The sequence below is a fragment of the Chlamydotis macqueenii genome, chromosome 4, assembly GCF_036417535.1.
Source record: "Chlamydotis macqueenii isolate bChlMac1 chromosome 4, bChlMac1.mat, whole genome shotgun sequence".
NCBI classification, from domain to species: Eukaryota; Metazoa; Chordata; class Aves; order Otidiformes; family Otididae; genus Chlamydotis; species Chlamydotis macqueenii.
Genome location: NC_141559.1, coordinates 84,550,445 through 84,561,379, shown reverse-complemented (window position 1 = coordinate 84,561,379; position 10,935 = coordinate 84,550,445). Strand labels below are relative to the sequence as shown.

At 59.7% G+C, this 10,935-nt stretch overlaps 1 protein-coding gene across 1 annotated transcript; it reads right to left on the bottom strand.

The window, feature by feature from the left end:
* Nucleotides 1-3,153: 3,153 nt before the first annotated feature.
* On the bottom strand, nt 3,154-10,412 carry DOK1 (docking protein 1). Its single transcript, XM_086746700.1, has 5 exons — nt 10,330-10,412; nt 9,547-9,843; nt 6,777-6,888; nt 6,449-6,621; nt 3,154-4,693 (listed from the first exon to the last, which is right to left on the bottom strand). The coding sequence occupies exons 1-5, from the start codon at nt 10,390-10,392 to the stop codon at nt 3,581-3,583; spliced, it is 1,758 nt and encodes a 585-aa protein (XP_086602826.1). The 5' UTR covers nt 10,393-10,412; the 3' UTR covers nt 3,154-3,580.
* Between the last annotated feature and the right edge of the window lie 523 nt (nt 10,413-10,935).

The following is a 10,935-nucleotide window of genomic DNA, read 5'->3' as shown; positions in this document are numbered from 1 at the left end:
ACTGGTCTCACTGTCCAACTCCCCAGCTCATGAAGGGGTTTGTAGCAAGTGCCAAGCCAGCTCTAATGCCCCGGCTGGCTCCTACACAGTGACAGATCACCACAGCTGGAGCTGCAGCACAGCATCATTCTCCCAGCCAGCTGCTGCTTGGATGTTCTGCTCCTTCTGGCCCATCTGTGCCTATGGAGCTGTTCTGCAGGCCAACGCAGCACGTACTTTTTGGCAGGATTCAGAAGACAGGGGGAGTTGGCCTGGAGCTTTCCAGAGAGCTTCTGCCCGGTGCTTGCACTTGCTGTTTTCCAGTGCAGACATAGGACAGCTGCCCCTGGGAGGGAAGGAGCTGAGGGCAGCTCAACTGAGCCAAGGTGAGGTGGTCTCACTGGTCCTCCTGGATGCTGAGCCCTAGCAGGGGTTTTGTGTTCTACTTACTTTGTTCTGGCGAGCTGTTTCAAAATAAAGTTATCCACCATAATGCTCACTTACTGCCTGTAGTTTGTAACGTGTACTGTATGCAGCAATCCCAGCACTGACCTGTACTTCCCGATAAACAGCTGCAGTTGACCAAGGGCACAATGCAAACACCATGTTGCCAGGGAGACTGCTACAGCAGGAGAGTAGAGCCATCAGAGCCATCTCATTTCCCTGGGACCCCAGCCCAGTAACAGGCCTTGCTTGCTATCCACCCAGGGCATGGATCTGCTCTTCCCACACCCTGGTGGCACTCCGTGCCTGGGAGGAGGCTCATCTCAGGCAGCTGCTGGGGGTAAGGTGTCAAGGGCAGGTACTCTGAGGACAGGGCAGACACCCCTGCAGGCACAGGGATGTGGGTTTGTTAGGGCATGCAAGCTGGTGGCTAATTCCTGCCTGTCTCTAACCAGCTCACAACATGGGGGACTGGGGAAGAAGCAGCAGCAAAGGGCAGTAATACACAAACGGCCCGGTCTGGGGCATGCAAACCAACAATTTGAAAATGACGGAATCAGGCAGCTGGGCAGGGTGGGGGGAATGATGGGGGATTAGCTTGACTGACGTGATGATGCAGGTGGAAATTACTTTGGCAACCATACCATAAATACCAAACCAGGGTGCCAATAGGCAGGGGTAAATAAACTGGCTTGTGATTTACTGCTGACAGAAGGAAGCTGCTAAAGGTGAAACTTGGGAAGAGGGAAAGGGCCTATAAGGGGAAGAAAAATCACTAAACTTTTGCTTTGGCAACAGGAAGGCTGTGACCAGCCAAAGACTCACTCTGCATTTACCTTATTTCTTATGCTTTCCCAAAGCATCTATTACACCCTGAACTGTTGCCAGAAAGAAGGTGAAGCACAGAGCAGCATTCTGAACAAGACAACAGTTCTGGTCCACAATACTGAGCCAGGAAAGTACGCACTGTCTCTCCTGACCAGCAAAGACTAAGAGCCTTTGCTACTTCATGCACTTCTCTGTCATGGGGCAGGGTGCATAAATAAAGCAGGCCACACATAGGAGTGTTTCTTCTGTCTTGCACACTTATGTCTTAGTCACAAGTCAGCTGTTACGAAAGATTATGTCATTGCTTAAGCAAGAAAAAGAAATATCCTTTCCTCCCAGCCAAGAGAGCAGGGCTGTGCAGGGACCACTGGTGTGGCACAGATCCTGGCGCGTTTTCCTTCCTTACCGTCACCCACTTCAGTGAAAGTTGGGTCAGCCACTTTGCATGTCCATCATGCTCAGCTCCACGAGATGGAGCAGACACCATGCACTGAGATACTGTGACCACAGTGATGGAGATGCACAAACACCCATGGCCGTATGGAAGGGAGAGCCCTAGGGCTCCGCTCCTGGGAGGCTGCTCTTCATCGTTTAAGTCTTGGAGCCTCATACTGGAGTCACAAGCAAGGAATATGTGCAGGTGGCCTGGGCCCCCCACTAAGCAATGCCCCAAGCTGTTCCCCAGAGCAGGCGGGCAGAACTGCTCTTCGGATGAGTACATGGACTCGCCATAAACAGAAACACGAGCATGGGACCTCTCAGCAGCCATTAGCAGCTGATGCCTGCTGCTCATACCTCTTGTCACAGGCAGGAACTGCCTCAGCCTCCCTCAGGTTCCGAAAGCCCCTGAGGCTTTTTCCCTTCTTCTGCAGCAAAACCCCAAGTGGGGAAGAGGACCCAGCCCAGGAGAACAGCCACAAATTGGTCCTGGCTACAGCTGTACTGTATTGTTACAGGACTGAGGCTTCCCCTCAGCAACGTGGGCATCAGACAAACGTCCAGGGCTCACCACCTTGCCACCGCCTCACCAGTCTGGGGACCTGAACCTGATGCTCCAGACTTCCCCAATGGTTTGTGGCTCCCTGGGTCTGAGCTGGGGCTGCAGAAGTCATGCTTAGTCGTCTGCACAGGTACATCATAGTGATGCTTGTCAGCTGGCTATTTTGCTGCTGTCTAAATCAACAGGCTGGTAAGCCTGCAGAAGTCATCAGTAGCCCTATCCAGACTCAGGGACAGCCAATGCCAGAGTGTCTGGGCTAGCCCTGCACAGAAGAGACATTGAGAGAGAGAGACAACTCTCTCAAAACCCTTACCAGCACCAAAAGGACAACCTTTTTTTCCCCCCCTACATAGGTTTCTGCCCAAAGCTGGCCACACAGCAACCACAGCCAAACCCCTGGTCTCAGACCACACAGCAGGGATCACAGGTTTTGCCATTAAAGTCAATGGGATCCAGACTGGGCCACCCCAGGCTTTCAAGAGCAGCTGGGAATGGGGAGAAATCAGCAGAGGGATCAGGCTGGGGAAGGAGAGATCCTATGACTAATCAACAGTCACTGAGTTGTAGCAGAGGTGGAGCCTGGCCCTGCCCAGCCTGATGCTCAGAGGAGATCCACATGTTTTCAGGCCATCACATTTTGTGCCCTGATCAGCACATAAGGGTATCTGTGAGTCAGACTCTCATCTCCCTTAAGCCCTTGGCACAAGGACATCCTAGCCCCAGCTGGACTTAGCACGTGCTTTACTTCATGGCTTCCTCTTAGCTCAGCAGCTCTGGCACAGACACAAATGTGCCACCATGTGAACACTGCTCAGCTGGGCTGCCCTGTTCCACAGCACCGCACCAGCATCTCCCCATCCACACACCTGACAGCCCAGACATGCCACAGCGAAACGTTTCATTCTGAGACATATAGATTTTAATATTAAAATAATTTTGTATAAAAATACTTTCGGAGACTGATGGCAAGCAGTCTTCCATGCACCACAACGGGCATCCCAGCCCTGTGGCCTAGTCAAAGAGAGAGCCAGGGCAGAGCCAGAGCAGCAGGCGCAGGGCAACACGACCAGCCTTCCTGCAGATCAGGAGGTGGCAACGGAGCCAGCTCCGGAGGCGGAGAAGCAGGCTGGCACTTGCACCAGCCACAGCTCTCTTGCTCTTGCTGTGGAAAGGGCCTCCAGGAAAACACAGCCCCCCAGCACTGGTGAGCAAGAGGGGCTCTGCCTGAGCTGGAACCATCCCCAGTCCCAAGCCACCCCCAGGACCTGTGAAGGACAGCAGCCAGCACTGCTCACAAACAGGCCTGGGCAGCTACAGAGCAACAGCACGCTATATCTCTCCTAAGTCCTCATACACAGGCGACAAGCTGCACTCATCCACAGACTGCTCCTTCTTCTGCACGTGATGGGGCTTCACCACCTGGCTGTACAGCACCTCCACGTTGTTGTTGTTGCTGCTGTTCAGGCTGGGTTTGACAACTGCCTTCTCAGGAGCAGGGTTCCCCCGTCGCCTGCCAGGGTCCCCGCTCCTCTCTCCGCCTTTAGGGATAAAGGCTGCCTGGGGCTTGGGAGCAGGCACTGGCTTGGGGCCCTTGGCCTTGGCCTGGAAGGCAGGTACCGAGTAGTCGTCAGTGCTAGGATTATAGGGATACTCATAGCCATCCCTGCCATCATGGCCCTGGGTGCGCCAGGCCTCGCCCATGGGCCGTGCTTCATCGTAGATGCAGGTGGAGGGGGGCAGCGAGCGGGGAGCACGACCCTCAGGCTCATCATAGATGTGCTCCCTCTGCCTGGGCACCGCGGGGGCCTGGCTGTGTCCCTCAGCCCGGACTTGCTCGTATGTGCCTGAGTAGAGCAATGCTGGCAGCCGGAGCTTCGTCTCATCCAAGGCACCGCTGGGCACCTTGGCCCCGCTCGCAGACTTGCTGTCTATGGGGTCCGAGTACAGCGGGTCCGGCCAGGGCCATAAGCCCTTCACTGAGTCCAGGGGCTCTGAGTACACGCTGGACAGGTCCGAGGCTGGCAGCACGGCGCGGGGCACCTTTGGCAGAGGGGAGCGCGGGGGCGTGCTCAGAACTGCAGGCTTGGCCTGTGGCACAGGGAGCTCTGGCAGAGTCCGGGTCTTCAGCAGAGACGTGGCATCTCTCTCCTCTGCTGCTGCACTGGGCCTGGGCGCCAGCCCTGCTTTGGGTGCCAGAGTGTCATCCCCCTCCACAGGCAACTCCAGGCACAGGGAGTCAGCCAGGGCCTGGCGGAGCAGCACCACACTGGGACTGTCAGAATCCAGTGAGTCACAACTTTGCTGATTCTCCTCCACCTGCGCTTTCTGCTCCCGGATGGACGCTTCCACCAGGCGGAAGATCTCGTTGCCCTGCTTGGTCTCAAAGGTGAAGTTTCCTGGGCCAGAGTCACAGCGCCTGCCAGCTTCGAAGGAGAACATCACCTGCAGGGGAAGTAGAACGGTCACATCCTGCTCAGCACCCACCGACCCAGCGCATCGTGTAGGCTGTGCTTCCTACTGAAAAGGCACATGGCTGCAGCACTGATCCTGCACATCTTGCAAGAGAGACTTCACTAAACATCCCGCTCCTTCCACTCCCTGCAGTGAGAGCCACAGCTCAGCGAGCACCACCCCAGGGGCATGCTGCATTCAGCAGCTGTCCAGCAGCCCAGAACAAGCTGTGACATTGGAGCAGGATGCACGCTTGAGGGGACATTACTGCAAGATGCCTCAGAGCCAGAGCTGAAGGTCTTGCTAGAGACTTGCTGCTTTACCTGAGCAGTTCCAGCAGTGTCAACAACTGGCACCAGATAGCCTAGGAAACAGTACGGAATTAGCACTGAGAACGGAGTTGTGTGAGAAGATGAGTGACAGTTCAGCAGCGGAAACTATTATGGGCATCTTGGGTAAGTCAGCATGTCAGGCAGACGGGAAGCAATCCAGAGGTGAGAGATACAAGACGGAAGGAACACAGCTTTCTGCAGGAGAAAGCCCAGAAGCAGCAGCTTGGCTACCAATAGTAAGCAAAGCATTTGCCTTGACCAGTGTTACTCAAAGTATTTTAAAGAGACGTCTTGCACCAAGGCTGTGTTCCTCAGGCCTGAACACACACTCACACACAGGTTCCCACCAGCAGATGCTCATACCCTTACCAAACCACAGCCCCTGAATCCAGGTGAGATTTTCTGCCTCACTGGTGCTGTCTCATATGCAGCAGCAGCCTGGGGTTGCTGCAAAAGCCCTTGGGGCCAGACTTCCTTTTGCGGGTTAATGCTGCCAAACACGAGAAGAGCCAACCTATCACTGCTCTGGGACCTGTGGGGGCAGCTGCGTGCTCTTCACACCATACGGCTCTCATTCTGCCTCTGGCACAGACCTCATGGATGAGCCAGATGCCTCTCCAAGAGCAGCTCAGTTTCCACTTTTGTTTTGGTAAAGTGCCACAGAAAGCACCATCAGCAGACTGCAGCTGACATCTCACTTCTAGCAGCAGCTCTGGAGAGACCACTTCCTCCCCACCCTGCGCAGCAGGTGCCTCTTGCGCTCAGGGCAGCCACAAGACAGACTGGGGACCCACTGCTGGAAGACAGTGGAGAGGGGCCAGAACGACTCAGATCAGCCAGGCTAAAAGCAGTATGCCCCAAAAACTGAACAAATCTAGAGTAACTGGTGTCTCAAACAGCCCCTCCAGCTCTGGCCACCATCCTTCAGGAGGACTGGGCTGAATCCAGGGCAGAGCCGGGACTGCAGGGAGCCAAGGTCTCCGTAGGCTGGGGAGAGCTTGTGCGCAGCACGGAAGGACACGCCTGCCCACAGCATGGGCTGGGGAGCGCTGGGATGGAGAACGGCAGCAAGCCAGCTGCAGAGATGTCCAGGCTGAAACGGCCCCAGTGGGAGCGGGACAAAGACCACACAGAGAGGGGTTCTGCACAGCCACAGCCTGAGCAGGGACAGGTGTCCTGCTAGCTCACGGTCCTGTGCGGTGACACAGGCAGGAGCTGAGGACAGATGGAATCACAGATCCCCTGGGGACCCTGCTGTGGTCACCGAGGGCTACAGCAGATCTGGCATTTGGCAGGGCCCACTGCATGGCTGCCACAGGCTGGTCAGGAATATCAGCTCTGCACCCTTTGGCAGGGAAAGCCTGCGCTGGAACAGGCCTCAGCGCATGGCACGCAGAGCCCCCCCTGCCCCCACCTTGTCCCGGCCGTATCTCCGGAGCAGCCGGTAGGGCCAGACATAGAGGATCTCATTTGTCCGTGGGTCCTTCAAGACGAGGCTGTCTCGCTCAGCCTTGAGCACGTAGGCACCGCGCAGCTCGCATCGCTCCGCCGCCTCAGTCCGTTGCACTGTCACCCAGAAGGCGTTCACTGTGGGGACAGAGATGCTCAGAGGAGGGTGGAGGAAGCCCCATCCTCAGCTCCAGGCGAGGCCTTGCCCTGCCCACCAGAGCCCCACTGATGGGGCAGCAGCAGGACAGGCCCTGCAGAAGCTGGCCCTAAGTCATGGCATGGGCAGGTCCCACCTTCATCCCTCGAGTAGTAGATGGAGTTCACAGCCATCTCCAGGGCCGGCGCCTCCTCGCTGCCCTCTCTGCCACGACGGACCACCACGCCAGCATCGCTGGGGCCATTTCCCTGACAAAGGAAAGCAGATCAGCCCCTGGGTCCTCTTGCAGCCACTGTCCCCCCAGCCCCACATCGCCTGGGCCACACCACCCTCCCTCAGGGGCCCACCCCAGGCAGACCCTGGGTACTCCCCTGCCCCGAGCTGACATGAACACGGCCAGGCAGTGCAGGAGGGGCTGCCCTGGAGCTCCCAGCATGACTCTGGGCCCCAGCTGGGCTATGCACGGAACAGGGTGCAGAAAAAAACCAGTCCCTCCCAGCACCCTCCAACCCCTGCCCCCCCACACAAGCCAGCCCTGAGACACGGCCTCCTGCGGGGCAGCACCCAGGGGTCCCATGCACCCACTCCACTGCTACTCATCTGACTGCCATGCAGGTGCCCTGGTGCCAGGGCAGAAAACAGCTCTGCTTCCTCACCGATGCCCAGCACAGGCGACATCAGTGCCTGAAGCACTGCAGGGGCCAGGCACGCTCTCCCAGTGCTACGAGCAGGGGAGGGAGCTGATGAGATGACCCAGCAACACAGGGTCCGTGTCCTGCTTCTGCATGGGCAGGAAGGCGGTGCCAGTATGAGCGCACAGCCCGCAGAAGGGAAGCAAGAACTTCTATTTTAGTGCACGCAGAACTGAAAGTGCAAGGCACACGCTCTGTCAGAAACCGTGCCCCCACAGCAGGGTCCCCTAAGGGCCCACATGGGGGATGCACCCTTGGTGCTACGACCCGACAGCAAAGATCCTCCTCCTCCAAGGAAGCCCCATGCAAATCAAAGGCTCAGAGACACCCTGCAAGTGCTGCTTCAGCAGACTTGGCACCGTTGCAGGAGAGTCTGTATTCAGACAGGAGCTGGAAGCTGTTTCTCAGGGTCACGTGGGATGGTGTTGCAGCAGAGTGTACATCTTGCAGACGGCAAGCTGTCATAGCTGCAGTTTAAAACCCAGCGCATGAGCTTCTTATCAAGAGGCAAGGCTAAAAAGGGCCATCAAGCCCTCTTGTTTGGCTCCTAAATAGAATATGGAGTGCTAAAAACCTAGTCAGAGCTGAGAGCAGCAGCTCCTGCTCAGCAGCATGGTTCCAGCCCTTTAGGGCTCCATTTGACCGCGTTTTCCCTCATCTTCAAAACAAAAAGAAATTCTGTTCTGAATTCCAAACAGTCTTTGGCCCCAGTTCCCAAGCTACTGGATCCTCTTACCCCCTGGGCAGCACAAACAACATGACACAAAATCACGGTCTCCATGCAGACAGCCAGAAATCACAACGGAGGATTTTCAGCTTTTTGCAGAGGCCACGTGCAGCCCCTGTGCCTCCTGCTCCAGGTCAGGCCTTTCCAGAACATGCGCCATCCTTGCAGCCTTTTGCTCACCGCTTCCTAAACTGCCAGCTTGCTTCTGGACCTCAAGTACTCAACTGACAGCTACCGTGTCACAGAAGGTATCAGCACACCCCTGCTCTGAGCAGATGTCCCCCTGCCTCGCCACTACCCTGCACCCTGCCAGAGGCGCGTGCGGTGTCCCTGGCTCAGCCCCGCAGGCCGTGTCCAGGCCAAAGGCTGCAATACTGTCTGCACCAGACAGACACAGGCATGGACATGGAGTAATTTCTAGTACCATGCCAATGTCTCTTGGCCTGGTCAGCAGGGCACTTGCTGCCCAAACACATTTGGCTTGACAGCGACCGCAGGGAGACACAAGCAGGGAGAAAAAAAGGTTTCCGGTAAATCACACTTGGTAAACACCTGGGTCCTTGTGGGAGATCCTGTGACTACCAGCTGTGCAGCCAGCCGTCCTGCAAGGCAGCCCTACCCAGCACTGGAATTGGCTAGAGCACAACCCAGGGCTGTGCAAACATCTCCTAGGAGGGGGAGCAGGTGTCCTGGTTTTGGACCCACGGGGCAGGGAAGGCGCGGGCTGCTCTCGTAGAGCAGTGTGAACAGCCATGCTTGTAGGGCATCTGCTGTCCAGACTGCCTTTGCAGATGGGTGTTGTGCTGGCTGACCACCAGCTCCAGGAAAGGCTGCAGGGCCGCTACAGGGGCCCAGGCAGAGGACAAGGGAGCTGGAGGGCTGTGCCGCAGGCCCAGCACTGCTAGAGTATTCCCAGCAGCAGGCAGGGGTGAGCCCCAGGGCTGGGCAAGGGGGTGCACTGGCCCTGCAGCTGCTGGCACTGCTGCCCAGGAGCCAGGTGGGTCCCACAGCCAGGCACTGCAACGCTTTTAGGGCTCTGCTTCCGCTATTGCTGTGGCACGAAAGGCAGTGGTGGTTGGGCCAAGAGGAAACGCTCCTCAGTCATCACCCAGCATCCGCCAGGTCTCTGGAGGGGGCAAGGATGGGCTCCACGCTGAGGGAGAAGAGCCTGACTTGAAATCTGGAGCTGCAACCAAGAATTAGTGACAGCATGCAGAGGAGTCCCGTAACCCCGCTGGCATGTCAGGAGCTATCGAGAGGGGACCAGACTCCCTGGGTCAGGTGCTCTGACGGAGGCTTGTGCCTCGAGGTCTCCCTCCCTGCACCGCCAGACCCTCCTGCTGTGCAGGAAGGGGTCACACCACCACCCCACACGCTCTGTCCCCCCTGCCCACACAGGCTGCCTGCAGCCGCCCTCCTCCCCGTGCGGCTGTGGCCAGGCCTCTGCAAAGGGCCCAGGATGCTTCTCCGCTCGCCCCAGGGCTCACCGGGAAGGCGATCTCGCACAGCTTCGCCACCCACTCCTCACTCTGCTGCTTGTCAGCCGCGAAGAGGTAGCTCCTGTCGCTGGTCTCCAGGCGGAAGACAGCCGTGCCGGCCCGGGGGCCGCTCTCGGCCACCGGCCCCACGCTGGTGCAGTCAGCCAGCCGCACCACCGTCTTGTCCAGCCGCTTGGTGCCCAGCCGCTCGGGAGGCGCCGCCGGCTCCTTGCAGTCGAAGAACTCCAGGCGCGCCACGCCGTGCTGGCTGGCCGGGTACAGCACGAACCAGCTCCGCTTCCACCTCTGCAAGGCAGCGGGGTCACACCGGGCCGGGGCAGCAGCGGGGCGCGGGGGGTCCCGCGACGGCGCCCAGGATGCTCCCGCCCCGCCCCGTCCAACGGCGGAGCCCGGCCCCGACCGCGCCCAGATGGCCCCGCGGGGCCGAGCCCCGGCGGAGAGGGGAGGGGCGGGAGCCCTCGGCAGCCGCCGGGCCGGGCACGGGGCCGGAGCCGGCTCCCGAGAAAGCCCCGGCCCCAGTTCCCTTATCGCCGTGCGGCGCCCGCGGCGCGGCGGCGCGCCCGACCGGAGCGGCCGCGGGCAGCAGGGACTGCAGGCCCGGCCCAGGCGGCGGTGCGGGGACCGCCTGGCCCCCGGGAGAGAGCAAGAGAGCCGGCCTGGCCTGGCCGGGCCGGGCCCGGCCCGGCTCGGCTCGGCTCGCTGCGCGGTCCCGGTCCCCGTCCCCTGCCCGCCCGTTCCGCGGAGAGGCGCGTACCGCCGGCGGCCGCCCACCTTGGTGCCGAACTTGTGGCTGTGCTGCACCAGGAGCGGCCCCTCCTTGGCCGGCGGGTCCATCCCCGCCGCCGCGCCGCGCCCGTGCCGCCGCACGCCGCGCGCTTCCGCCCGCCGCCGGGGCGGGGCCGCGCGTGTAGGGGGAGGAGCGGCAGAGGGCGAGCGGCCGTGCGTGCGTGGGTGTGGACGTGTGCGTGCGTGCGCGCGAGAGTCGGTCTAGGTGGGTGGGTGTGTGCGCGTGAGCGCTTGTGTGCGCGTGCACATGCACCCTCTTGTGGGTGTGCGTGTTCGTGCGCACGTCCCACGCGCTGGCCAGGCGCGCTTGGTGCCGCACACCACAACCGCGTGCGCAGGTGCTGCTCCCCGGTGCCGGGCGCCGCGGTCCTGGGTGTCCGGGAGGTGGCTTCCCCGCCAGGGCCTCCAGAAGGACCTTCGGGGCTGCACATGGTTCCCCACGGCTCTGGCCCGTGTCCCCGGCAGCTGCGTCCCCCCAGCTCACGGCACTGCGTTTCGTGCTGTGCTGGCTCGGCCGGAAGCCTCCTCTGCCCAGCTGCACACGATGCCGTGTGGGGCTGAGATGCGCGGAGGCATGGCCTGCGCTCGGGA